At 48.5% G+C, this 26,681-nt stretch overlaps 1 protein-coding gene across 3 annotated transcripts in view; it reads left to right on the top strand.

Moving 5' to 3' along the window:
- The window catches only part of HRAS (HRas proto-oncogene, GTPase), a 57,795-nt gene extending 34,531 nt beyond the window's left edge, over positions 1-23,264 (top strand). For all 3 annotated transcript variants that reach the window (XM_085298470.1, XM_085298472.1, XM_085298471.1), the window contains 5 exons: positions 6,106-6,258; positions 14,659-14,837; positions 18,300-18,459; positions 20,306-20,430; positions 22,962-23,264. In XM_085298470.1, the coding sequence (XP_085154596.1) occupies positions 6,148-6,258; positions 14,659-14,837; positions 18,300-18,459; positions 20,306-20,425 (570 nt within the window). In that variant the 5' untranslated portion in view covers positions 6,106-6,147 and the 3' untranslated portion in view covers positions 20,426-20,430; positions 22,962-23,264. The remainder of the gene's footprint in view (positions 1-6,105; positions 6,259-14,658; positions 14,838-18,299; positions 18,460-20,305; positions 20,431-22,961) is intronic.
- Positions 23,265-26,681: the final 3,417 nt, after the last annotated feature.

Below are 26,681 nucleotides of genomic sequence, written 5' to 3'. Positions count from 1 at the left end.
GCTCCTCAGGCTGGGCTCTGCTTTCCTTCCCCTGGAGAGGACACAGTCCTGACCCTGCGGCAGGCAGTTGTGCTGTGCCAACCAGCACTGTTTATAGTAGTTTGGTCTGTGTGTAGCACAGGGAGTTTTTTACCATGGCTTGTTTTCCTGAACATCATTTGCTAAAATTGCAGATAAATGGCCTAAGCAGTCTCCATGACCTAAAGCTTCTCCATATCCTCCCGATGAGAGTGAGACAGACAGACAAACACGGTCACTTTGGCAGCGAATATTAGGAGATGGGTGCGCCTGGCATGAGTGAATGAGCAATAGCTTTTCCCTCCCCTAGTTTCAAGTGCTGGTGCCTCTGTGGTGGGTGAGGAAGAAACAAATGCTGGTTTGTGTGTTGCTGAGGGAGCCAGAGCTCAAAGCCCTGCACTAGGATTGTGCAGGGCAGAGTGAGGTGGGAAAGTGAGATGTGCGGAGCCTGATCCGTGTCTTGATTGTCCCCGCTGCAGCGCAGCAGAGCTCAGACGCTCCATTCAGCGGGGTGTGCAGTGAGGGCCTGGTTCGTCAGCTGTCGAGGGCCTTTTGCTGACGGACAGTAATGCACAAAAGCCTGCTTTTCAGAGCCAAAGCAGAAATAATGGAAAGAGCTGGCTATGAGAACTGTCCTGGATCTTGGGAACAAGGGAGTGCATGTGTCTGTACATCGGTGCGTGGCTGGTGGCTGGCAGGTCCCCAGCCACCCCAATAGCTTTTCTGATTTCCTGTGGGCTGAAACAGAGACTCTGAGGAGAAGGCTGAGGCACTGTATTCAAACTAGGCTGTAATGCAAGCTGAAACCATTTACAGGAGACCTATTTCCAAGGTGAACCGTAAACCACATGTTTGGGAAACTGGTCTCAAAACTGGCCAGCATGTGGGTCCTGTTCTCTTCCGTCTGTGGCTGAGCAGAAGGCACTGTCTCATCCCACTGGTATTGTGTCCTGTGCCTTCACCTGAGGCAGGTGTGTGTTGCATGGCCCCCCGACACTCACCTGTCCCCAGCCTGGTTGCCACATGAGCTCTGCTGTGGGTGACAGCCTCTGCTCCAACCCCGTCATGGACCAGGGGTGCTGCTGTGACTGTGGGCTGGGGGTCCTCAGAAGGCATAGCCCAAGCAGCTCCTCCCACTGCAGTGGTCTCAAGGGAGAGGACTGGAGGGCTCTTGTGGTTGTTATGGGACCACTTTGCCCTCAGATATTGGAATGACTGGGCAGAGGAATACCTGCTTGCTCACTCTCCCCCTCCTCTGGCAGCCGGAAGCAGTTCTCAGCCCTCAGCTTTGGGATTGTGTCAGAGGAGCCAGTCTGTAGCCCAGTTACCGTGAGCCCTGTGCCAAATTACTCCGCACGGAGGCTCTATCCTGCACAGCCAAGAGCAAGTTAGAAGAGACAGAAGGCAGCCTCACTGCTTTTATGAAGGGTTTGATTCTCTCCCTCTCCCCATACTTGTCTCTGCCTCAGCAAGTCCTGTAGTCCTGGGCTGCTGTGCAGCTCCCCTTGCGCATCGCCACAGCAGCTGCTCTACCATGAGCACCGGCAGCAGCCTGGTTAGATCAAGGTCCTTGGTGGCCATTGAAAGTCTTTCTTGGCAGCTGCTGTGTGTTTTGCTAGGCGTTGCAGATCTCTCTGCTGTGTATTTTAGGTGGGACCTGGTTGAATGGCCTTCTTAGACCCTTTAGAAGCCGGAGGGCTGTAAAGCAGCTTTGCTATAGGAGTGATCCTCTCTAGGCCAAGCTGAATTGGTATAGTTTGGCAGTCAGCACTCAGGCCTCATTTCCCTCCAGTTAATTGTCTCGTCCCATCACAAATATTAGAAGCCTGGAGTAGGAAGGGGATCTCTCTTGTCCCTGGAAAGTGGAGCTGTTTGTATATGTGAGAATGTACATTAGTGGAGTAGCCATGTAGATATATACTCAGTGCAATCATGTGCAATATACACTCTATTATAGCCTTGCTTTCCACCTGCAGCTTTTTCTTTGCCCCAAGAACAGAGTTGCATGGTGTTTCACTAGGAAAGAGTGGCATATCTGGGTATAGACCTAGGATATTACATAATTTGTACCTTATTTTCTCCTTCTTGTCTTCCACCTCATTTAATGATCTACAGCTTTCCCATCAGTGGACAAAGGCACAGCATCTGGCTGGATCCGGTGGTCCTGCTTCACTCTGTTTGGGCTTGTGCTGCTCGTTTTCTTGCCTTTCTCCAGCATCCTGGGTGCCTAAGGGGGGATACAATCTTTGTTTGTCTTTCCACTACTGAGATAGCAGCTAAAGAAAGGGCTTTGGCAAGACGTGGTTGTGTCTGACTGCTCCTAGCTTGAGTAGGTAATTGAACTGTCTGAGTGGTTTAAGGTTGCAATCAGATGGGGATTGAAGTCAGAAAGTTTTGCCCTACTTTAGATTAGATCTTTGCTGCGTTAGCAAATACACTACATGCAGACATGGGCTGGATGTATAATGGCCTTTGCTGGTACACTTTGTACCAGCTGCCTGAGAAAAATCTGCTCTTCTCATGAGAGTGCTTCTGTGCTGGAGCTCCTGCTGTTGTTAACATATTGATAGCAATCACCTGCCTAATACAAAATTCTGTGCTACCAAAGCCTTAAGATGAAGATGTGACCTCCTTCCGAGTTTTTCCATACTGCTCAAAATGCTGTGGCCTTTGCTTGCTTTACCACCAAAATGACTAGAGCCTTCCAACATCAGATAGCCAGGAGCTTTGATGTTATTTGTTTTAATTAGCCTTCTTAAATTTTGTCTACTTGTTTTTGAGCTGCTAGAATTCCCGCTCTTCACAGCCTTTTCTGCAACTGTGAGGTCAGGACAGTTGTTTTTCTTGTTTATCTCTTTTTCGATGAAGAGCTACACCTCCTCATAATGTTGTGTAATCTCAGGGCCTGGTTTTAAGGAAAGCGTAAAATATTGCTTAGATTTCTCATAAAATGTGACAGAACTGTTGGCAGAACTGCAGTGAAGACATTACAGCGGTGCAGAGTTACAAGGAGAAAAATGAGCACCCGGGCTGCTGCTTCTGCTGCAGACAAGGAAGTCTTCCAGTGTTTCATTATATAGAAAAACAAATCTATAAASTCTAAGTTGTTTAATGGGTTATTAGATTCAATTTATCTGAAGCTAACTCCATACTTTTAAGTTTTCTAAAGCCACACATTTGCATGAGCATTGCTGAGGCAGGAAAGCCAGCGTGGATACTGGTAACTGATACAACTCAATATATTTGGAAACAGAACAACATTTGTATCTGCAGCCTCCTTGTTCTTAGCTCCTGTGCTGTGCTGGCACATAGTCGGGGGATTGATCCAGCTGAAAAATAACCTGGGAGAGGGGAAATGGTTTGTTTTGTGTCTGTGCCAGCAGACAGGAGCAGCTGGGTTCAGCGCTGCTGCTGGAGAAGCCCCTGCAGAGCTGCTGCAGTTTTGGGAAGACCTGGAAAGGCTGTGGGAAAAAGCCAGGCCCGGAGGAGCCGGAGGTAGGGAACCGTCTGGGCAGAGGCATGTCCACAGAGCTGTGCCAGGGCCCCAGGCTTAGCAGAAGGGTGGAGTTGTTTAGCAGTTACTATGTTCTTCCTGGGTGGGTGTCTAATCCCTGTGTGATGTGCCCGGCGTTGCTGCCTGTGTCAAGCTGCTACAGGAGCCCCTGTCCTGACGGAAGCCTGGCATTCCCAGCCTTTCTCCCTGCCCTGYTGCGCTCTGCAAACACAGGCTTGACTCTCTGCCCTGCTGTTTCACAAACTCTGGCCGGGGGCCAGCGGGAAAAAGGAATTTCAGAGGCAAGGGTCCAGAGAGCCCCAGGGTATGTGAGCTGGAGGACTTGTGTCCCGGAGCTACAGGGGCTCACAGAGTTGTTTTCACAGCCGAGTTGAGACRCTGCATGTTTATTATAATCAGGGAATTGCTGTGCAGTTCCTATGGGCAAATCCTGCTGTACCAGCCACCTGGCTGCTTGCAGAGCACTAAGTTCAATTGCAGAGCTTTAAAAACAAACAAGGAAGCATGAGTGGCCCTTGCTGTTGGGAAGAGCAGGCTGGCGGTGCGCAAACAGAGCATCCGGGAGAGCACACAGCCAGAGGGGCTATGGGCTTGGCTAGCACTAACACTCCTTTTCAGTTGCCTTCCCTATAAGGGCTACAGACYGGTGTCTGACCCTGGGGTGACATTTAGCAGTGAGGAGGAGCAGTCCAATGAGAATGGATGTCTATTTAAACCTTCAGGGTTTTGTAATCTTCCTCTCATAAACGCTAAGTTGAAGTTCCTCTTTCTCAGTAGAATTGGGACAGAAATTTAAGGGAGCGAGGCAGAGAGGAAGGGGAGGGAATTTTCTCCTGTTGAAGGGTACACATTTCTGCCAAAGTGTGATTGGCTTATACTGTCCATATTAAGCATTCCCAATGAGCACCTTTCCTAGTAGCACCTCCCTGTTGTAGCAGCTCTTCCTCAACTGTGGTGTGTGCCGGCTTYGTCTCGTGGGAATAGATGTGCCACTTCCACAGGACTGTTTTCCACTTAGGAGTAGGAAACAACCTGTGGTCCTTCTCTGTCTTAACCTGCAATTGCCAGTATGGTGAGAGGCATTTCTTAGCCGGAGGACTGGCAGAGGATGTGGGTGTGCCACCATCTCAAACTTGCCCTACAGCAAAAGGCAGGCTGTATTTAACTCAGCCTTGAAGGTGAAAATGCTTAGGTAAGAAAGCTTATTTGAGGGGTGCCTGGACCTCTTCCCGGTTTTGCTGTTATGGCTAACTGTGGGTGTTGACATGCAAATCACTTTGGCCAAGGCTTTCAAATCTATCTAATGATTTGCATCACTAGCTTGAGAGAAGGCAAATCAGAGACAGGACTGAGCAATTTCTGTAAACCAAGCCTCTTGAAATCGKTTACTTTTGATTTACCTGTCTTATACCTCGATTTTTTTATGTGTAAAATACTCCCTTACGTCATGTGGCTTGTTTTGGGAATGTGTGAAGTTTGCCTCCTGAATGTCAGGCTGAAGGATTGCAGAGTATCCTCAGGTAGACATGGTGGTGCATGGTTTTGTATTCAGTTTGATTGATTTCTTTGATCATTTTAAGTAACCTTCATTACTAGGGGACGGTATTAGATTAAATAGCACTGGATGCTGCGGTTCTGGGCTGTAGTATGTTCCATTCTTTTTAGGTGAGGTTTGCTCATGTTTGAGATCCCAGAGAATTGGATGATAAAAGCAAAATAAAGGCAATGGATCCTAGAGCCATAGTGCAGGATGACAGATGGAAGTAAGTATAAATTTCTGTGGCCAGATTTCTACAGTAGCCAGTGTACTAGATGGGGAGAATGAAGAAGTCCTTGACCCTTGGATTGCACCATTGATTCCACCATTTCCCTGTTTCCTGGCCATGTTTTGCAGAGTGGAACATGTGTATGACTTTGGGCTGAAAGTAAATGGTAGTATGTAGGTAGAGTACCTTGCAGTGACAATTTCATACCTAGAGAAAATTTATTTTAAAAATACATAAGTCCCTGACGGTGACCTGCTGTTTTTTTTTCCCTGAGTTGTAGGGGAAATACTTCTCTCTTTGTCATACAGAATTTTTTTTTCAGAGTGGACTAGATTGGCCGTGTCCCATGCTCAATTCATACTTAAGTCAAGCAACTTAAAAGACCATTAAAACTTTCTTAAATGGGAGCCTGGACTAAGACCCTGCACTGGGAGACTAAATGTGATTTGTTACTGTCTCTGCCGCTGCCTCATCTGTATCCTTGGGCCCCTCTGAGTACTTTCCTTCACCTCTGCATCATGTGCYTTGCAGAATAAAATGATCGTTGTGCTTCACATCATGTGACATGGTAGGTCTCTGACTTTCATGTCCTGATATCTGTGTACTTCTGGAACAAGTACTAAATGTCAGGAACAGATGCCTGGGTATGGAGGCCACTCACCCAAGAAACAAGCTTGTTTTTTGCAGATTTCTGTCTTTCCCAGTCACTGATGTATGCTGGAGCTTGTCAGGCAGCCTCCACTGCAGAGAAGCCAAGGACAGAAGCAAACCCCTCTCCTAACATGAGGTCTCTACTTCTCCTTGCAGGTGGTGGTGCCCTGGAAGTCCTGAGCTGGGGTCAGCTGGAAGATGACTGAGTACAAGCTGGTGGTGGTGGGAGCTGGTGGTGTTGGGAAGAGCGCTTTGACAATACAGCTCATTCAGAATCATTTCGTTGATGAATACGACCCCACGATAGAGGTGAGTGGCTCTGGGAGGGGAGGGCCTGCCTGTCTGCATGTTTTCCCATTGCTCTTTTTCACTTCACTGTGAATCCAAAGTATGCTTGGCTTGGGCTCAGTTTGAGCCTGAGTGGGGATGTTTCTCTGCTTCACAAAGCTATCCTGAATTTCTACACTAATTTGTGCCTCCTGAAGAGTGACAGCACTGTCTGTTGAGGAGAAATGGAGAGGGATGCAGTAAATAAAGGCAGAGCCCTTGGTAGAGCTGTGCAGGGGCTGAGAGCTGGGGGAGTACAAAAGCCCATCGTTCTGATTAGATGTCAGCATAGGGAGGAGTTAAAGGCTTGGGAATGAAGACCAGTTTTGTGTCCACACTTGCATTTCTTCTCCTGTAAAATTAAAGTAAATATATTGACTTCCTATGTGAGATGTTTTGAAATTTACTGATGGAAAGGGCTTTATCAGTTACGTACATCCTGCAGTTTAAGTGAGACATGCCAAGCAGCTAAACCTTGATAGTTTCTACAGTGTTACTGTGGGGACAAGTGTGGGTTAACAGATCAAACAGAAGTGAAGAATGCTGAATTTCTTTTTAAGAGACCCCAACCTCTCTGCAGAGCAGGAAGCTCATTGACTTTCTTTGCGCTATCTCATCCATGATTATAGATTTGTTCTGTGACAGGGGAAAATGACACTTCAATTCTTTTCCAGGATTTGCAGACTCTACGAAATAGGTTAGTGCTTCAGGAAAGACAAAACAGGGGGTGTGCTTCCGAGGAGACTGATATTATACCCTGAGCTCTTGGCTTTTGTCCTGCACCAGAGCCAGATGAGCCCACCCTTCAGTGAGAGACAGAGAGGAGGGAGTGAGCTCCAAGGGCCAGTTGTGCTTGTGCTCTATTAAGATGATTAATGTATTTGTCTCATAGTCAGCATGGATTGCAGCAGTTGTGTGTCTAGCTGCAATACTCCATCTTGAGAAGTGGTCAAAGACCTTTTACTTCTGGAGGTGGTGCAGAACGCAGTTTTCAATATTCAGAATTCAGGTTTCCACACAGCAAGTATAAGCAACACAGCCATTTTTTTACCTTTTAAAAATTTATTCCATTCGCCAACTATTTTCACCGTTCCTTCATTGCTAAGGAGATGCTGGTTTTGCCTACTGCATGATTTATACCTTTATTCAGGATAGATGTGTGCAATGCTGTGCTTTTTGTGCAGTGCCTGGCCATTTTGTGGCCAATTCTATGCTAGGAATAAGTCCACCCTGGGAAACCAAATCACAGCTCTGTCATGCCTCTCAGACAATAACCTCCCTGTCTGCAGTCCTAAAGGATTCTGTACCAGATGTGTATAAAAACAGCTGTGGTTACTGCAATTATTATTATTATTATTATTATTATGCCTAAAAGGTCACAACTGGGATCAGAAATCTATTCTGGTAGGTGTTGTACGTGTAGTCCCCACCCTGAAGAGCTTATAACTTAAACAAGAAAGACAAGCCTTGGTCGAAAGGCAGAAATATTCTTATTATCCTACAAATAGGAAGCAGAAAAAAGAGACAGCACTTAAAAGCACTTCTAGCCAAGGTCACATAGAAAGTCTGTGGCAGAGCCTGGAATTTAATTTTGGGCTCGTGAGTCTCAGTGCTGCACCTTGCTCACAGATCCAGCCATCTTCTTCCTCAGCTCCTCTCCCCTCACCTATATTCTTTATCCATAGCATCATATGCAGAGTAAAAAGTATAAAGGAGTATAAATTGTGGGGAAGTTCAAGAGAGACTTAGCTGTGGTTGTGCCTAGCAGAATCAAACACATGAACTGCTGTAGCCAGCCCAAACTCCTGGCGTTGGCACCTGCTTGTTGTGCCTGCACCACACAGGAATGCTCAGGGAACTAAGGGTTTCAGGGTGGGAGGGAAATAATAAGTCTTCTAGCTGATGTGTCTTTTCACCTACTAGGGTGCCTAGAAAAGCTATGCAAAGCATTAATATCTGTTTTAGTTGTTGGCCAGTCTAAGCACTTGAAAAGTCCTTTCTTTTTGAATTGAACGAAGTTTTATTTGTCCAACACTAATACTATTCTGCATTTAAAGTGCTCTTAGCCCCCAAATATTGTTTCTAAACAAACAAACTTGCTTAGAAAACATTAACTTCTCCATAAACAAGAAAATTTGCTATTTTATTTTCTTGTCTGTAACTGTTCGCTGCAAGACATTTTAGTCCACTCAGATTCACATTTTCAAGGGTGACTCCCTCCTGTTTCCTCCCCGTGCTAGTGTCGACACCATGGATTTATGGTCCTGGCCTCCAGTGGATGGATTCCTCTGAAGAGGGGTGGGATGCGACCAATTTGGCCTTCCTGTGTAGTTTTATGTACAGCAAGAATTACACATCCTCTGTCCAGGATGGGACTGTTGTTTCAGCAGCTCCATCGTTTTCTTAGACATCTGCTCCAGGTTGTTTTCCACAAAAGAGTTGCTAATCAAGAGCAACCTCCCGTGGGAGATATCTGCATTAAGGGGTCAGGGAGCAGCACTGATGAGCGTCAAGAAGGCAGGAAAGAAAGGGCTCTTCTCCCTTCAGCCTAGGGGTGGGCAGATGCAGCTCTGACCCACGATGAGTTGGGTTTAGGCCTCTTTTTACCAGCTGGTGTTGCTGGATTTGTTTCCAGCCATCTGCCCCCCTGTATGTACCCTGTAGCTGTACCATGTAAACACACAGTGGGGAATGTAAATCTTGCATGGCATTTAGCAGCACGCCCTCCTCACCCTGYCTGCTCCCGCCGTTCTGTCTGTGGCTCATGTCGGTGCGCTCAGAAACGCCTGCTCTTCTCCCTCACTGACCAACACCCTCCCAAAAGGCTCCMTTTCAATTAGACTTAATTTTATGGGGATTTAGGATGTGCAGAGAGTTACCTGCCAGTGATCTGGATATGACCGACAGATTCCCCATCCTCCTGTGACTAAACTTCTTTGGATCGTGCCCAGGAGCTGACTCTGGCTGCTTAGCTGAGTAACAAACAGCAGAGTAATGCTGAAATGTGCAGGTTAAAAGGGGGGGGGGGAAAGAGTATGCGTGCATGGAATAAAGGCCTTATCTGTGCTACTATTCAGGTTGTTTAAATGGATCAAGTGTGGATTGTGTTTAAAAGCGAGGCATGAGCAGGGAGGAGTGCTCTGAGAAAGCTTTCCAGGGCAGGAGGGCAAGAGAAATGCGTTTTGTGCCTGTCGAGGGGAGCAGGCGAGGGGCATTGACCCTGAGGGAGTGTCTCTGTTCCCAGCCAGCCCCAGCTCCACCTTAGCCAGGAACAGGCCCTCTCATGCCAGGCAAAGGAGCTGCCTCTTTGCCCCGGGGAGGCATCCCACTACGTGCCGCTTTCATGTTCTCTGTGGTCCTGATTGGCACCTCCCCAGGAGCAAGGTGCAGCTCTGCTGGCACTCCTCAAGCTGGAGAGGGCACCCAGGACCCACACCATGCCCATGTCTTTCTGTCTTGCAGCCAAGTGAGGCAGAAGAACTGATACTCCCTTCCCATCCTCCTGATTCATTAGTGCAAGTGTCTCATTTCATAACTGATTAAGAGTCTGAATAAAAGGAGTAGGCATGGAAAAGAAGAAAAGATATGAAGAAGTGAAGCAGCATGTAGAGATAGGGAAAGGCTGAGTTGCAAGAGAAGAACGTGCTTTAAGCAGACGATGGGAGGAGTCAAGACATGCAGACACAGAAAAGAGAAAACCTGCTGCAGAAACCTTGATGAAAGCAGAGTTGTTCCTTGTGTGCCCTCCTGGCACGCTTTCCCAGCCCAGGGAAAAGCCTTGGGCCCAGGAAGCCTTGCAGGGTACCCGTGCTCCTAGTGGTATCTCTCGCCTCTTGGCCTGTGTTACCTCTGTTGGACTGCTTTTCTGTCAGGGCGTAAGGCTATAAGCCAGCCAAGTGAGGAAGGGGTCTCTGTTTAGCAGCAGGTCCCTGTCCCCAGCACAGTATCTTTGGCTGGAAGCAACAGAAAGTCTTTGGTTTATAACCTGCCCCTTCTTAGCTGTGTGCGAGAGGCAGAGGCAGCAGCCCCACTCTGTGGGCTGGCGGCTGATACGCATTGCCGCTTCCCAGCTGAGCTGTCTTTCGTGCCATTCCCATGCCGCAAAACAAACATCCTGCCCCCCTCATTCCCAGCACCCGGACGCTGCAGCCCTGCGACTGTAGATGAAACTTGTTGAGCCAGGCACCTTCAGCTGAACCCAGGCAGCCCTTCCTGCCCGGCGCTGTGCTGAGCTGGGCTCAGYGTGGGCTGTCTGAATACAGTGCTTGTTAGCGCACCCGACTCTCAGCTGCCAAACAGCCTGTAGACCTTCCAGGAACGTGAGGAGCAAGGCACTGAAAATATGTCTGTCTAGCTCAGCAGTGGATGAGCAGGAAAGGATCAGATGAACCAGACTGTTGAGAAAACCTTTGGTTTAACTTCCAGCTTCAAGAAATTAGCTACTAAAAGCCTTTGAAGCCCAAGGTTTTACCTAGACCATAGTGCTTAACAAATGGACCAATTGCCTAGATCTGTTAGCACATCTGGGGCAGGGAAGGGAAAGGCCACTTGGCCGGACTGCTTTGTGAGAGGAGCTAGATGGGGATGAGCTGCTGACTTCCTTTTTGATGCAAAGGGGACTATTTCTGCTTTGCTGCAGCAGATGAGCCAACAGTTTGAGCAGTGGTGGTGTCCCAACTGTCTGTCCTGATCCTTTAGACAGTCTGAGGTGTCCCTTCCTAAGTGTTTGCAATTCATGGCTTGTGTTGTCACCTAAAAGCAGTAGTCTTTTAAAGCGSTCTTTTTAGCTCCTGAAACAGTATCTGACTGTGTTCCTGAGTCAGAATTGGGAATTACTGTTTGCTGTAGCAAGAGGGGATGGAGGAGTTTATTTCTGTCATCTCGCACTTCTCTTTCCAGCCACTTAAGTCCAGTCCCTTTCTGTTGTGCAAAGAGATAGGAGTGAGCCATCAGGAGACTTTGTAAGCAGGCAAGTTGCAGAGGAGCAGGAGCAGTGGGATACTGGGATCTGTGCTTCAGCAGCTTGACGCATGTGCTTACACCAAGGGGTTGTAGCCAAGTGTGAGGCTGGCTGCCCTTGCAGCTGCAAGTACATTGCCTGGCAGCGAGCCAGAGAAGGGGGCATAAACCATGATGGCTGGCAGGGAGGAGAGAGTATCAGTAGGAAGGGAGGTGAGACACTGTAGAAAACATTCATGGGGAGTGTCGGTTGAAGCTGGACACACAGTGATAGTGGAGAGAGCTGGTCTTTCCCCAGCAATGACTCCTTCCTCAGAAACGCAGGGGGTCCCTTACTACAGCACCTGTGGAGTGCAAAGCATCCTCAATAAAACTGCAAGACTCTTGTCTGCAAAGCAACTGCCTTTGCTTTCTTAGCAAGCTGACTGGCCTTTCTGGGGGACCCCTGTGTTCCCCACTGTCTGGCCTATGCTCTGTGTTTGGACTGCTAACCTGAGCCAAAATGTCAGATCACCTCTCTGTAGGTGTGCTGTCTGATTGCAAGAACTTCTGCTGAAATTTGGGACTTGGCTGTTGAACATGAACACTTGCACTGAGAGACTTGTCCTTTGAACACACACCAGGGAGCAGGGATGGAAGTGAGTCAGTGGTGGGTGGGTGTGACAGCAGCCTGCTAGGTACAGGCTGCCCTTGCTGAACACTGCTCTACTTGCTCCCCTCCTCTGAGCAGGAGGTTTTAAATGGCTGTGAAGGTACCATTTGATTACGGACAGGCTAATGATGATTGCAKACTGACTTCCCAGATCCTGAGTTTTCTTTTGTAGACAGAAGTGTGGCAGAAAAGGATGGGGATAAAAGGAGTTACAGAGAACATGCCTCCAATCCAACCAATCATGTTGTTGTGAAGCTGAAAATGGCAAYGAGCTCTCGTTCTCGGCTCAGCGGCCGAGCCAGGCAGTCACCGAGGCAAATTCCCCAGCTCTGCTGTGGCTAGCGGCAATGCTGGCCCTGGGCAGAGCTTGCACCTGGGTTGCCATCTGCTCATATTAAGTTTGCACTGAGTCTGGAGTTGTGGGCTGGGACCCAAGAGATGGAACTAAAGTTCTTTTACCTTGCACCAGGGAGGCTCCAGATATATTATTGATTAGAAATGCGAGTGCATCCCTGCAGGGCAGCTTGCCAATTGCCTTTGGAGTGGTTGGAAAGGAGCCATGCCATCACTCAACACTGTTATTCCCTTTGGGTTAGCAGCCCTGCCTCAGCAGTCCATTGCTTTTGGGGAGGAATTGCTGAGAAGGTCACAGCAGAGCAGATCTCCTTTAGTCTGATTTCATGGCTCTCAGTGCAAGGTGAAGAAGGACTTTAATGAGCCGCAGTAGCTGGCATTTTTATAGTGATGAACAAAAGGCTGTGTTTGCTTCATTCCCTTTCTCCATCACTGCTGGTCCTGTCAGTGACCTTTGCTGTGTCTGCTGCTTGACTGCAGACCTGTTTTTCAGAGGCAAAGCTCATGTGATGCCATCGTTATGGTCTTTGGAAGACCAACAGCCATTTGGCTTTGCTGCAGATTGAAACTATGATCTCTGTAAGTGGTTGCAGAATGCAAAGCTGTTCAAATTTGAACATACAGATTTGAACATACATATCTTTCACACCCTTGATTTTGGCTTCCTGCTCTGGTTAAGGGTTGAGCCAACTGTGCTGTACGTGAGGTTGAGCTGTAGGAGAGAGATGAGGTTGTTTCTGCGTGCACGTGTTATCCCAGCATCATCCCTTATGATGAGACTGGGCATGGGGCAGAGGCATGGTGGTAAGGGGCAATGCTGCATTTAAAACAAAACCCTTTGAGGGAGAACACTCTTGGTGATTTCCAGGCCTTTTCACATGTGTGATAAGTTGCAATCATCACTACCACAGGGAAAATGCACAACTTCAAAGGGACTGCCTGGATATTCTTTACCTTTCCCAGAGTCCCTCTGGGCAAAGCCTAGTTATGGGAAACACCCTCCCCACAGTGTAATTCTTCTACTWCTTCTTTTTTTTTGTGTGTGTTTGAATGGCAATAAGAGGTTTGCCATCAAACACAATTTGCAGCTTTACTGGTGGAGATTGCCTCTGGTGCCTAAGCTGAGATATGTTAGAGATGCCAGATTTCCAGTTGATCTCAAACACATTTCAATGCTCCGCAAATTATAAATGGTACCTGGAAATCCTGGAACCTCCTTTTGTGCAGGTCCCTCTTCCAACATCTTTCCAAGCGACTCTCAGTGCAGAGCAGGAAGGTCAGGTGCTGGAAGCCTACCTGCCATCAGGCCACTCTCCTGGCTTGCAGGACAGCAATGGCAGAGGGGTTGGCTTTAGAGAAAGAGCATGCTGCAAAAGCYTGACAGAGATGCCCTGGGCTCTGGCTTGGTCCTCCAGGGGAAATAACGGATGCCTTGTGCCTCCTCAGGCGTCAAAGATGAGACGGGATGAGATGGGATGTTGTAGGACAGATCACACCAGACAGAGCAAGCCTGGGAGCGGAAGCTGGCCAGGATGATTTGTCAGATCTTTCCTATCTCCCTGTTTCCTGTAACAGTTCAGAGAGAGGTTTTATATAGATCGCAGGGCGGGAACACAGCAAAGCATCAATGATACCTCACATGAGCTCCAGCTACCGTTTACCCACATGCTCTGTTTACCTGTCCGCCTGCCCCCAGCTGTGGCTGCAGAAGCAAACCACTGCTGGCCCTTACAGCTCCATGTGCCAAGCTTCCCGGGCAGGGAGGCTTCATGAGGAATTAGCCAGGACTAAATAAAGTTGGGAAAATAGTTGTCTAGGGCTCTGCAGTGTGGTAGGGACAAAGCTGCCCCTGGTATGCCAGAGACTGGGCTGTGAAAGAGAGGAACTGGCCAGGAGCTGTGTTCTCTGAGGCTCTGCTGGAGGAGGGGAAACCTGTTCAGCTGCTCCCTTTTTCTTTTTTTCCCTTCTTCCCCCCTCCTTCCCCTTCCATTTTAAAGAGGGACTGAATTGGTTATTTTAATGGGAGCTAAATCCAGGCAATGTGTGGCGTAGCCTCTTCCTGAAGGCAGCTTTTCCAAAGATGCTGAGCTCCACATGCAGCACCTCTTCACCAATGCAGACCTGAGCTCCTCACCCAGCACCCTTTGGCATTGCTGTCCACCCTAGTGCTGCCCCTCCAGCTGGTGTGTGCTCTGGTCCAGCCCTTGCACCACAGCTGCACAGATGGAGGCAGTGTTGTTTGCTTGGCATGTACAGACAAATGCAGCACCCCAAGGGAGATATTAAACTCTTCTCTGTTCCTTTACCTATGGGATGGCTGGATTTGAACAGAAGTGGCCTATGGGTTAAACCTTTTCTTGCATGCCCTCCCTTAATGCTTCTTTCCTCCCTTTCTCTCTTGTCTCTTGGCCCTGCAGGATTCCTACAGAAAGCAAGTTGTCATTGATGGAGAGACCTGTTTGTTAGACATCTTGGACACAGCAGGCCAAGAGGAGTACAGTGCCATGAGAGACCAGTACATGAGAACAGGGGAGGGATTCCTGTGTGTCTTCGCCATTAACAATACAAAGTCTTTTGAAGATATTCACCAGTACAGGTCAGTATCCTGGGCAGGCCCCTTCTCGCTTGCCAGGTGTGAGGAGGAGGCCTCACCACTGCACTGTCCTGCCCTCCCTTTTAGATCAGGCCTCTGTGGTGGAAGCACTGGCTGCCAGCAAAGAAAATTAGCTCAAGTGGCCATTCCCCAAGGAAGAGATGGAGCAGACAGTTAATGTCAGTGACTCCAATAAAACTCATCCAAAGGGATTGCTTATGGCCTTTGGGGACTTGGTAATGTAATGTTTAAGTGTTTATGGTGACTAAAGAGAGARCTGATCCTTTACGACCCCCCTCTCTTCCCTCTCTAATTAATGGAATTGCTTTGTTAGTGAAACTGATCTCCCGGCAGCTTCTCCTGTGCCAGGGAGTTGGGAGAGGAGGCTGGGAAGGAGCAGGAGGGCTGCTTCACCTGCTTGCAGACGTTGTGGTGAGCCCTTGTCGTGCTGCGTGCATGCAACCAGGGAGAGACAGCCCTAGCCCATAAGATCTTGAGGTGACCAGAGCAAACACCAAACAGGAGGTGAGTCAGAGTCACAGAGGTGACTTGTCCAAGGCAATGTGTGGGGCAGTGGCAGAGCAAGGAGCAGATCCCAGTGTGGCCCAGTCCTGGGCTTCCTGCTGTAACTATATCCAGGTTCCCCACGTCACTTCCTACCTTTGATTCCTTCCCCCACTAAGCTGGAGAGCCAAGGAGAACTTATCAAATGCAGTGGAGGTATTCTCTGGTCACCCCCCATGCAGAGAGCATGAGCTCAGTGAGGTATTTGTAACTGTGTCCTGTTGCYATATGCCTTCTTCAAGGACTTGTCTCGGACAAGAGGGACTTGCAGAGCCAGCAGTTTRCCTGCTCCAGGGAACAAGGCAGCGCTCTTTGAAAGCATCTCCCAGGCCACAGGACAGCCAGTCCTTGCCCTGTCTGCTGGCTACCAAAGAAGCCATGTGCTGTTAAAGACTTATCTTTGGAGGAGGTTTCCTGCAGAAAGGCAGTGGAGTACGAGACAAAAAGTCTCTTCAGCAAATGCTTGGAGTGTGGGGAGGAAAGGCAGCGTGGGCTTGTGCCTCAYACTGTTGGCTGTTCTTGAGTGTGCAGCTGCATGCCCTCCCAGGGCACGGCGAATAGCAGCTTCAGCTGCAAGAGGGAAAGGAGGTTTGCTCTGTGGGGAAGCACCAGCAGCCCTTGGTGGCTGGTCCCACATACCATGACTGTGGTATAAGTAGCCCTACAGAGTGGGGCTGTGCAGGCAGTAGATTTCTCAGAGCCTTTCCTTTGCTCCTTTGGAGACTAGCCCACATGAATAGGACTTGAGGTACATTTTGATGGGAAAGAGCTAAGGGCTGCAGCCAAATAGCAGGAAGACTGCAAAGAATGAGACTACTGCATAGACCTCCCACCTGCCAGCAGCCCTGCAGGTGCACTGCAACTCTGCCTGCAGCCCCCTTCACCCTACCATTTCTGCCCAAGCTCTGCAAAGGCAACCTAGAAGGCTTTACAGCAGCCCCTAGAAGGATTTGCAGCAACCCCTGCCATATCAGTCATGCTGCTGCGTCAGGCCGTGGCTTGTGCCCGGAGCCAGCCTGAGGGGCTTTTGAGAACAATGTAGGAAGTGACTCATTTCAGCTTCCTCCAGCTTGTGCCCCCGTATATACTACTGCGACGTGCCCGTGCTTAGCTCCCTGCCACTTGAGCTGGCCCAGCTGCAGCCCTGTATAGTGAGGAGCATCCTGAGTGAACATCAGAGGTGGGAGGATTCTCAGTAGCTTGTCTGGAGGGGCACTGTGGGTTGCGCTCTATTTAGGTCGTAGATCTCCTTTCCACGTGGGGAAACTACCCTGAACAGTGACTGTGACTGAGCCATCCCAGAGAGGGGAGAGGGTGGGCTGACCCCAGTGATGGGGGCTGTATTTGATGGCTTGCCTCCTATACTGAGGCTTTTCGAGTTTGGGGGTGTTGGATATTTCGGTACCTCTGGGTAGCTGCCTGGCGACAGGGAGCTGAGCACCGCTGCAGTCTTGTTGCGTACTGAGGACTCAGATAATCTTCAAGCTCCTGGCTTAGGCACAGCCCTCTGTAGTCAGAGGGGCTGCTCTGAGTTGTTGAGATCTCTTCAGTCTTCAGCTAACAGGCATGCTGTTATGTAATGACTGTATACAGTGGACTGATTTGGCTTGTTTTAGCTGAACCAAAGGACAAAGAAGGGGTTCTCCTAAAATACCTGAGGGATTCAGGAGCATTTATCCTGCTGCCTTGTGCTGAGGCTGGTGCCTGTGAATCACTCAAAGGATGGCTTGGTTTCAAACCCCAGTGTTAATCATGATGTAAATCACTGGCTTTAATCTCATTTTGCATGTGCTCTTTGCACTTTAAAAAGAATTTTCCCTAGAGAAGTGCTCATTCTCACTGGTTAGTAACCATCAGGAGATATCTATTTTCAACTAAGTGTAGCCTCTGCACTAAATTTAGTACTTGCTTTTGCTGATCAGGATGTTACACTGAACACTTAAGTGGCTTTATAGCTTAACATACATATATTCAGACTTCATTTCTATGTTTTACTATATTAAAAAAAAGATGATTGATTTTTATTTTTTTTTAATACAATGTGCGGTCAAGCTGCTTTGGATGGAAATTTGAATTCAATTAAAATGCAGAAAACAGCATTTTAAAATGCTTTATTAGTTAAATAAAACTATGTTAATAGTTCTGGATATGTGAGCAAAAGAGCTGTTTTGCATCGGAAGTTAAGTGATTTATTAAACAAAGGAATTTATTATCTATCATGAGGGAGTTGAATGGATTGTTTGTGGTCATAATAGCCTTCAAGATTTTAAAAGTAGTAGATCTTATCCTCGCCCACCTAGTTTTAATTCAGAGATTGGAACTGAAAAGCAAGCATTACTGCTTTTTTAATTCCCAGTTGGTTTCTCAACTTTGACTGAACTGAACTAATCTGAAATGAAGAAAATACTGTCTGTGCATCTGCAGAAAAGGTTACTGCTGCCAAAAGCTAGTTTATCAGCTCAGCAAACTCTGTTTGTAACTGTTTATCTGGTGACTTTTCCCTGTTCAGCATTATTACTTGATTTAAAATCTTGCCAAGTATACAGGTAACTACTTGAGTATTCATTTTTATTTAGCTTAAATCATCTTAAGAGGTTATGATAAGCTTATGTCTTCATATAGATCACCATAGTTTCAAGATGAATTTTTTTTAAACAGTTGCAGAAGTATGTTTAGTTTTCATTTCCAGAAGAGCACTAACTATTTTGCAGTTTCCTTGCTTACACGCTGTGGTCCCCTATGTGCTTTTGAAAGCCCTGCAGAAGCCATATTGTAGGAGTGAAGCATAACTCTTGTTATCATTGATTAAAAGTGACCTTTCCTCTGCTTTTCTGGAGAACGTGCTAAAACTGCTTACTACTACCTTCTCACCCTTCACTTTGGCATCTCTTATTCTTGCAGAGAGCAGATCAAGAGGGTGAAAGACTCAGATGATGTTCCCATGGTGCTGGTGGGAAATAAATGTGACCTGCCAGCCCGGACAGTGGAGACCCGGCAAGCACAGGACTTGGCCCGCAGTTATGGAATCCCTTACATAGAAACATCTGCCAAAACCAGACAGGTAAGAGGAGGGATAGTTTAAAGCATCCCATTGACAAAGTTTTCCTTGTGCTCCTATGACCTGAGCGCTGTCCTAGAGAGCCAGGAACAAACCCAGATTGCACATTGGCATTTAATATTGGCTGCCCGTGAATGCTCTGTGGTGAAAGTCCCGCTGAGTTATGTGGCCTCCTCCTCTCCCACAGCAGCCAGTTTGCCTTCTCCCCTTGTGTGAGGAGGGACAGAGGGAGTGCATGGATCTGCCAGCAGAGAGACCCTGACTGACAGTGGCAGGACTGACGTGCAGCCTTGTTGACAGAGCTGTGTGCATGGGCTGTCAGGCGAGGAGCACTGCAGCTGCTCATTCTACAGTGTGCTGTAAGTCTCTCTGACAGCTTCGAAGTGGTGGCAAGCGGGGAAGCGAGCGTGAATTAGAGCAGGCCAGCATGGATACTGATTTACCACTGCCAAGATGCTTGAAATGAAGCTGCCAGAAAGCCCAGCTCTGGAGCTGGCTGCTACCTTAACTTGTATGCAAACTCTGCTTGATGGCCTGCAGAGTCTATTAAGTCATGGTGCTGGGGAAATAAATTCATCTCTGGGCATCTCCCCAGGCCTCCCCTAGCTGCTGCTTCTGTTTTGGGGACTCATCTGCATGCAGTGCCGTGTCCCAGAAGGACAAACTCGTGCAGTGCAGTATGTCAGAGGGTACTCTGCTCTCTACGTGCCTTGCAGGCAGATTCATGGAAGGGCTGAGGTTAGTTGCCTTCTTAAGGCTAAGTGCTCCAGCAGGAGTGTATAATTCATGCTGTGGCAGCAGCAGAGGGGAGAAGAACCGTGAGTCTGCCTCTAAAACACCTTCCACACTGCTGTGCTACTAGGAGCTGTGGCTCATGGGGAAGGCAGTGTTATTCCGAGCTCTTGGGATGGCCCAGTTTCTCAACACCAGCCTTGCTGGAAAGATGGGGAAGGCTCACACATCTTGCAGAGCTGGGTTAACCACAYGCTGTCCCTGGCAGCACAGTTGCAAAGTCACACAGCAGTTTATCCAACCTCTGTGTGTTTATCTCATACTTGGCATCCTTGGGTATTTGCTCCACAGGCAGGCACGGTGATGGAGAATGCCACATGYGTTTGTATAATGTTGGTCAGGCCCACTCAGAGAGTGTGTAGTCACTGTACAGAAGAGAGAATTCCTTATAGGTGAGGCCACATCCCAGAGATGAGCAGCACAGCTTCCCTCCCCATCCTGGGAGAAACAGGGTGTTTGTTCTGTTTGACTCAAACCCATTTGCCCTTTTCTTCCACCTTGTCTAGACAGAGGGGGACAGGGGAAGGCTAAAGGACTACTGCAGGTGGCTGCTGACTTTCTCTGGTCTCAGATGGCTTTTGCCTTCTCGTGGCTTTCTCCAAGGCCCTGGAGTAGTCCTTGTATTCATTGCAGATCATTTAAGCTCACGGGACTTGGTAAAAAACTCATTCATTTTGGCAGACCTATACTGGAGCAGGATAAGGACCATTTTGGGCTCTTGGAGCCTAGAGATGGAAAAAAGGCAGCAGATGCCCTCTGTCATTTGGTGATGGCTTTTCTCTTGGATGGCCAGCCTCATCTCTGAAAGCTGGTTAATCACAAGGGCTTAAGAGCTCCTCAGTCAAGTGGTTGTGAATTCAGTCTCGCTTACTATTTGGRGCCATTCCTAGGATCTTGTTAGCCTTCTTTTCATGTCTGTGACTCAGTAATCTGCACCCCTCAAAAGACTCTGTGTGTTTTTCTATTGGTGGTTTCCAGCTGGGAGGCAAACCCCTCTGTTCTCTCCACTGTCCTCTCTCTCAGCCAACTAAAATCAAACTTGATGCATTTCTTCCAGGGCGTTGAAGATGCTTTCTACACCTTAGTGCGGGAGATCCGTCAGCACAAACTACGTAAGCTGAATCCACCAGATGAGAGCGGCCCTGGCTGCATGAACTGTAAATGTGTGATATCGTGACTAAGGTGAGTTTTGGAAGCAGGAGACAAGGTACATGGGCGTGTGTTGGAAGCAGGGAAGGAGGTGACTGCAGATGTACCTAGCTGCAAACAAATGCAGCAGACAGTATTTCAGTAGTCTGTATTCTTCAATTAAACAGATTTTTGATTGAAATAGCGTTTTCTCTTAGAACATAGGTAAGTCAAAAATTTCCACTTTCCTGGGGAAATGTGCGGGAGTAAAGAGTTGTTTAATTTTTTTCCTCATACAGTGAAACAAACTTTTGCAGAACACTGAAAAAAGTAAATGCTTTATCATACTTTCCCCAAGAAAGCTCCTTCTTATGTTGACCCTCTGAGAGAAGAGTTAAGCTGGTATTCAAGGTGGGTGGCTCACCACACCTTCACCACACACTGGCCCTAAAATAGTTGAGATGAGGAGATGTGTGATCACATTGGCTCCTAACAAGCTTGTGTAAATTGCATTGTCCTAAAACATTGGAGCAGATGTACCTAACTGTGAAAGTCCTCTGTTCCTTAGAAGAGTTTTCCCATTAGATACATCCCCTGGGATATTTGAAACTGATGCAATGTTAAGAATTAGCCATAAGGGGGCTGTTTTGCCTTTATAAATTGTGCATGTTGGAGCCAGAAACAGTATTTTTCAGCAACTTCATTTGTCTGTGTTTGCTCTTTTTCTTTTCTTGGTTTTATTGGTGAATTTATTTAGATCTTTGCAATCCTGCCAGATAGTTGTGAGCCAGAGCTCCTATCAGTTGGTTGCCTGGGTGTGCAAGGTGGCCTTAGGACAAATGTCCATTGGTTTGGTTTCCACGTTAAAGGAACAACTGCATAACTGGGTCCTTCTGTGGCAGAAAGGGGAGGGAGGGAACTGASGTTGAGAGCACCAGGGAGAGGTACTTGTAAGGGCTAGGAGTGGGGTAAGAGAAGCCTGTACTACTGCTGTCCTTCRTGTGTCGCTCTTTGGATGGGGGAGTCTTCCAAATATTTGGATTGGCGAACCTTTATCCCTTTATACAACTGCTGACGTCCTAGAGAAAAAAGCCCACACCAGCCAGAGAGCCTGCTGAGAGGGGCTGATGGAACATGGAGGTGGGCAGCTGTTTTTTCTCCATTACTTTTTGAGGTAAAGGCCACGAACACAGCAGAGCTCTTCACAGGAAAAGAAATGCTGGCAGCATTTGCTTCCTATAAACAAAAAAATCAACTGAGCACCCCACCCCTCTGTTCCCAGCTGAGGAGAGCACGGGTGCAGGGCAAGCCAGGCGAGATCTCCCATGGGGGCTGAGCCGTACTCTGTGCCTAGCACACTTATCACTGCTGAGGGAGGTTTCCAGATGTTTGGATCACCCAGATGTTCAGGAGCATTTCCTCCGGATGGGGATGTGAGCTCGGGGCTCATTTCCTGCTCTGGCTCACATCTGAAAACACGTGGAGAAGTCCAGCCTCTGCTTAAGCTGCTGTTCCCCCGTACACTGATTGTAAGGAGGCTGATCCCCTGTCAGAGCGAGCGCGAGCCTGGTGTCCAGCACCAGCACCAACTGTGCCTTGAAATGGAGGGGCAGTGAGGGGGAAGGAGCGTCTTGGAAGCTCTTCCCTCTGATTTTTAAGAGAGCATGCTGTGAATTACCACATCCCAGTTTTACTGACAGGTCCTTTTTCTACTCCCTGCATTCACAGCAGACACCTGACCGATAGACAGGCGGGTCTGGCTCAGCTGTGTGGGTGGCTCACAAAGGGASGGAGGGAGGAAAGTTTGTCTCCTCTCTGTGGAACTGTAGTGCAAATGCAGTCCCACACAGAGATGAAAAGGCGACTTAAGATGCTTCAGTGAATTACACAACTCAGGGCATTCCCCCACAGTGGGCAGGAGAGGACAAGGAGACGAGAGGAGTAAAATCAGAGCATTTTGCTTTGTTTTGTTTCCCGCTATGCAGGCCAAGGGCTATGCACAAGCCTTTTCTTAGGGCAATGCGTCCCTGGGAGGTGACTTTTGCAACCAGGCAGTATCAGAGGCAGAAACTAGAAACCTGACATCTCAGCTTCCTTTAGCTGCAGCGACCAGATAAGGACAAGAGCAGAGATGGGGGATCCTTGGGACTTGAAGGGAAAAGGAAGGCAAAGACATGCTGTGTTTTGGAGGGGAGAGGGGGTGTGTGTGGCTGGGGGGCACAGAGGGGTGCTGCTCTTTGCCCTGCTGGGGAATCTCCCCATGGTTCCCATCAACCGTGGAGGAGGGGGAGAGATCAGCAGACTGAGCCTCTTCCAGAGACGGCACTGAGATTTGAAAGGAGGCAGAGGGTTTTGTAAGATGCCTGAGACTCATCCATTACTCTGCAGAGCACTTTCACTTCAGCAGATGTCCAAATACTTGGATGAGTCAAGGACAGACTCCCAAAACCTGTGGAGCCCTTTGCTTTCACTCCAKGGGCACTAGTGGGATTGTCCTGGAAAGGGAGTGAGGATCGTGGGAACAGCAACCATTGGGTCTGAGATGAAACAGGTACTAATTAATGTCCTCGCTCTTCTTGTTTCAGCTGACTGGACTGTGACTTGGAGGGTTTTCCACAGTGCAGAGCGCAAGGAAAGAGGTGAAACAAAAGAAGAAACAAATGGATTCAGGGGAGGAGTATGGGGGGAGGGGAAGAGGAAGAGAAGGAAGAAGAGGACAGGGGGAGCATGAGCCCCTTCAGGGACTATCTCACATTTCACCCAGACCTGCAGCAAACGACTTTTTTTTCTTTCCCTATCCCCTCCTCCTTTGGCCTCCTCCCATCCCGGCAACTGTACAAAGCCACAGATTGAATCACAGTAAATTATTATTTGATGGTCTCGATAAACCGCCTTGGTGGCTGTGTCCTGCTTCAGAGATTGCTGTTGATGGTGCTTTTGTGAGGATTGTTTATGGGCTGGTGGGGGAAGGAGAGCACGTGTGGCTTGAGTGGAAAGGGAAGAGGCTACAATTTGCTCTCTTGATTGACTGAGATTGTGTTGAAGAGTGGGTCAGTGGATTTAAGGGTGGTTTTGAAAAAAACCCATCTAGAGCCTGTGGGGGTCAGGAGCCCACACGTTGTCTTCCTAGAGACAAATGAATTTTGAAAAGATGGGTGAAGGTTGTTGGCCACTGCAGGCAAAAACTTGCTAAAGCTTCCTGTCAGAGCTGCTCCTTGCCAGCTGGTCAGAGAGAGGAAATGGAGGTGGCTGCTCTCTGCCCTGAGAGCTTGGTGGCTTTCTGAAGGGGTGTTAGGACCTGTAAAGTGTTTGCAAGAAGCAAAACCCGTTGCTCTGATTGCATTAGGCCTTGTCTGTGCTCTCTTCCAAGGATGTGTCGCACCAATACTCTACTTCACAGAGAAAGAGTTGTCCTTGCCTCTGGCAAGTTCCCGCCAACATGCATGCTCTCCCAGGGAGAGCCCAGCTGAAATGCTTTGCTAGCCCYGAAGTTTTGGCCAGGTGGAAGACTGCTACCAGTCTGAACCTGTCTTCAGCTCTCCCCAGGTGCTTTGCCTTAGACAGAGTCTGTGTGGGAGGTTTATGAGCTCAGATGTGATGCCTGGAAGGGAAAATGCATCAGGGAGGGGATCTGAAAGCTGTGTTCGCCTCAGCAGGTGCCAGTTTGTTGCTTCCTTGATTTGTCTTCCCTGAGCAGCTTTTCAAGCAGAGCAAAAAGAGGAGGGAAGCCTCTTTCCACAGCATCATGCAGTAAGTTGAGGTGAGGGACRTCTGAGAGGAGAACAGAAACTGAGCAAAGTCGATGTACTTGGCTGCTTTGAACAGCCTCCCAGCCATGGCTCTTCCCAGGCCCAGGCACCTTTCTTTTTGACATAACCACCCCCAAGTGCTTATGTGGTCCAGAGGCAGAACTGGGCCTTTCTGCTGCCCTCTAGCACCCAGCTAACAGACTGTGTGTGAAAGTGCACAATGCCTTTGGGCTTTTCCTGTCTGTCAGCAGCCTGTTACAGTATGTAAATCTTCATCTATCCCTTGCATGGCTAAATTACCTCTGAGYGCACAACTAAAAGGCCCTCCTTCACTCTAGACAGCAATCTGGGTGCTCAGCAACTGTTGGCTAAGACTGAATTCCAGGCCTCAGATTTAGCGTGGGTAAGAATGTTTCAGACTGGAGTTAAGTCTGTTGGGAAGCCCTCCAGCAACTCATTGAAAAGACTTATATTCCTTTCCTGAAATAATTGTTTCTTTTCCTTTGGTAGCCCTGCTGCCTCGCCTGTTCTGCGGCAGTGTAGCTGTTCGTGACAGAGCTGGGTGCGTCGCTGCATCGCTCTCAGGCGTGTTTTTTGGGACCACATCCAGGTATCATATCTACCCACACTGTGGTCAAATCTTGTGTCTCTGATCCAGCCCTCCCTTCAGGGCCAGGCTACTGAGCCACTTACTGCAGTGAGAACTTTGTTCTTTTCCTCCCAAGCAGCAGACGATGCAGGAGCCTTCCTTGGTCTGAGACAAAATTCTTCCGGCGGGGGATTGCACAGGGGGCAGAACATTGCGTGTGGTCTCTGAGCCCTGGTTCCTTTGCATTTTTGCCTGGGGTCAGACTGAGTTTTTCCACATTGCTTTCACTGAGAGCCAAGACAAGCCTTTGTGCTGAGTGCAGTGGGCAGCTCATGCCTTTCCCTCTCCCCTTTATTCGAGGAGAGAAGCAATAAATGCTGCTGGCTTTTAAACTTGGAGGCCTCAGGGAAGTGAGCAGGGCAGGGCTGTCACTGTGTGCATGCAATGGCAGCAGCAGTGGCTGAATCCAAGCCCCAGGGGCCCTGTTGTGTTATGCACCACACGAATGCAGGGAGGACATTCCTGCCTGGGAAACACGTAGAGCAGCCAGGGTGGGACATGAAGCGCGGTAGGTGTGCTGTGCTTGTGGCCTGTGCTGCACTGTTAAGATTTGTCTATAGAGCCTACCCCAGGGCGAACGAGAGCAGATTGCCACTAGCTAGGGAGAACAGGGTTGCTTTAGAGAGGAGCCCCATTTTCATCTTCCTTTGCATAAACTGCAACTCCGCGGGCTCTGGTCTGAGGCAGCTCTCATTACTTAGATGGGGTTGTGCCATGCTACACCAGGTAGCCAGAGAGAAAGGAGAATCCAGTCACCTACGCTGGCACTTGCAGAACAAGCCACTGACTGATGGCTGGGGCAGCACAGGGTCCTGCCACAGTGAGCATAGATCTGCACTGCCCAGTGTGAGCAGCTACCTTACAGGGTTATAATCCCCAGCTCAAGGCTTGGTCAYGAGGAAAGCTTTGGGGGAAAGCTCCAGTTTCCCTGTGCCCTTAACACATACCCAGCAAGATTTGCACCTGTGCAGGTCTAGAGCTTAGGGAATCTTTGTGGAAAGGGCTTGTTTTGACATCTGTTCTCTCTTCCTAGTGTCCACACAAGCAGCCTCCCATCCCTATGCTCTGTCACACTGCACAGCAGCAGAATCAAAGCAGATGCTGGCTTGGCTTTTGGCCCGGCCARCTTGCAGAAGCAACTTGCCTGCTTTTTTGTATCTTCTTTCCCCAAGCTGCTGTATTAGATGCARGGCACATCACCCTGGCTGCAGCAGCCCAACACCCAGTTCCTGCAGGAAAAGGGCTGTTCCCAACTCAAGTGCAAAAAGTTGCCCGGGGGAAGAGCTGCCCATCATTAGTAGGGTGCTGTTTCCAGTAGTGTCTGTGCCAGTGCTGCACGAAGCCTGCAGCCCCTTAAGATGCAGCACAGTCTAGTGTTGAGTGGAGGGCTGSACCAGAGGGCTTCTGGAAAACCTCCCAGCCTAAGTTGTTCCAACTATAAAGCTTGGAAATGGGTTCTCTTCCTGATGCTGGCATAACTAAGGGAATTTGTGTGCAGCTGAGAGCAAACCAGAGTGTCACTTGGTCCTTCTAGAAAAGGCCTAGAAGTCTAACAGTTAGTGGTTGCATGATTTGAGAACCTTTGCTTCATGTAGTTACTGCACTAGGAGCCTGATACTATTTTGCTAGAATAGAACTATCCCATCCTCCACCAGCCCCAGCCCCTTGAGTTATAAAACTGCAGATATTCAGATTAGAGGTAACATGGAGCCTCAATATTTAGGGATCTATCAAATTGGAGTGAGGTAGAAACCAGAACTGGGACTGTAAGCATTTTAGGAAGGACTGCCTGATAGATGGTGCTTTGAGTTTAGCAGATTGCAGACAAAATCTCATTTCTTTGGTGGATTTCCCCAGAGCAGATTTTCAGGAGCAAGGCAGCTGGGATCCTTTATCAGTAATAGTGC

This window comes from Rhea americana, unplaced genomic scaffold (assembly GCF_003343005.1).
Source record: "Rhea americana isolate MKP2758 unplaced genomic scaffold, rheAme1 scaffold_139, whole genome shotgun sequence".
Taxonomy (NCBI): Eukaryota; Metazoa; Chordata; class Aves; order Rheiformes; family Rheidae; genus Rhea; species Rhea americana.
This window is presented reverse-complemented; position numbering and strand designations above follow the sequence as displayed.